Here is a 1,630-nt window from a genome sequence, read left to right on the forward strand (position 1 = left end):
TCTTGCTCAGGCTGGTCTTGAACTCCTGACCTTGAGCGATCCTCCCACCTCGGCCTCCCAGAGTGCTAGGATTACAGGCGTGAGCCACCACACCCAGCCAGTTTATTATCTTTAATGAAAGAATTCCCTCTGAATTGTTGTAGGGTATGATTAAGACATAGTAGGATTATAAAACATTTAAAATGCTCATAAAGTTATGAGATTACATTTTCATCCTGGCTTTAGCATCTTTTTTCCTCCTTTTCAAGCATCTTCTTTGGTATAAACACTTTGTCTTTTCTAGAAGATCTTTTAATATTAATTTGATGAACAATATCTAAGTCTACTCACCACACCATTTTGTCACTGGAAAGGCAGAAGTGACCTCTCAAGGCAGCCAGGGCAGCATGGGTAGAATATAAATGGAAACCAATGGGAATCCCACAGGGACCACAGAATAGAAGGTTGTAAGTGCTGAGGGAAGGGAAAAACAGAATATGGGTAAGAAAGAATATCAGAGAATTTTTAAAAAACAACCAGTCTCTGGAAGCATTCTGGTCACATAAGACATAAGTGAAAATTATGCCATAATAGGAATAAGACTGGAAGAATGTCACATTTAACAAATGTTGGCCGGCTGCGGTGGCTCGCGCCTGTAATCCTAACACTGAGAGGCTAACGCGGGAAGATTGCTTGAGCTCAGAAGTTTGAGACCAGCCTCAGCAAGAGCAAGACCCCATCTCTACTAAAAATAGAAAAAATTAGCGGGCATGGTTGCTCACACCTATAGTCCCAGCTACTCGGGAGGCTGAGGCAGGAGACTTGAGCCCAGGAGTTTGACATTGCAAGTGAGCTATGATGACACCATGGCACTAGCCTAGGCAACAGAGTGAGACTCTGTCTCAAAAAAAAAAAACACAAAGATTAACTCATTTTAGTTAAATCACACCCTAGATTACAGATACCCTTCTGGATTCTAGCCACAAAAACAATCATGGATGTACAGTTGTCACTTCAACAGAGAAAGGTAATTTACCCCTGAAAAACAGCTAACTAATCTAACATTTAGACATTTAAAACTAAAAATCACCATGTAAATTGGCTACCATTATATCAATTCACAGTTCATGGAAAAATAATCAAGTTGATAGGGGCTTACTAAACCATTTATTAATAGAACTAAAATCAGGATTTTTCTTTTGCAGATATATTTTTAAAAATTTAATGGAAAAAATACCCATACTAAAAGCAAAAGAAACAAAGAAAAAGGAATCCCATTACCTTAGCAAGCCACCTTGCTATTTTCTTTTCCTTTATGTTCTCAAAGATTACTGAATGAGGAATCAGATGTTGATTTTAGCTCTTGTTATAATACTTGAGAAAGTCACTTATTATATTTGCTGGCACATATTCAAATATTAGAAAAAACATTTTAAGAAAAAATTAACTATTTCATCATGCATGTATCAAAAGCAATTTTAAAGTGGTTTAGTAAGGGAAAAATTATATAAGTACAGTATATTGTATAGAATTCTATTAATAAAAGAGAGTATAAAAATCACATGGCTGGCCGGGCGCGGTGGCTCACGCCTGTAATCCTAGCTCTCTGGGAGGCCGAGGCGGGCGGATTGTTTGAGCTCAGGAGTTCAAA

At 37.9% G+C, this 1,630-nt stretch overlaps 1 protein-coding gene across 1 annotated transcript in view; it reads right to left on the reverse strand.

Annotated features, from left to right (window-relative positions):
- The window catches only part of OIP5 (Opa interacting protein 5), a 38,635-nt gene that overhangs the window by 20,557 nt on the left and 16,448 nt on the right, over positions 1–1,630 (reverse strand). The window contains exon 3 of the mRNA XM_012649238.1: positions 331–453. Coding sequence (XP_012504692.1) covers positions 331–453 — 123 coding nt within the window. The remainder of the gene's footprint in view (positions 1–330; positions 454–1,630) is intronic.

This window comes from Propithecus coquereli, unplaced genomic scaffold (assembly GCF_000956105.1).
Source record: "Propithecus coquereli isolate 6110/MARCELLA unplaced genomic scaffold, Pcoq_1.0 Scaffold3, whole genome shotgun sequence".
NCBI classification, from domain to species: Eukaryota; Metazoa; Chordata; class Mammalia; order Primates; family Indriidae; genus Propithecus; species Propithecus coquereli.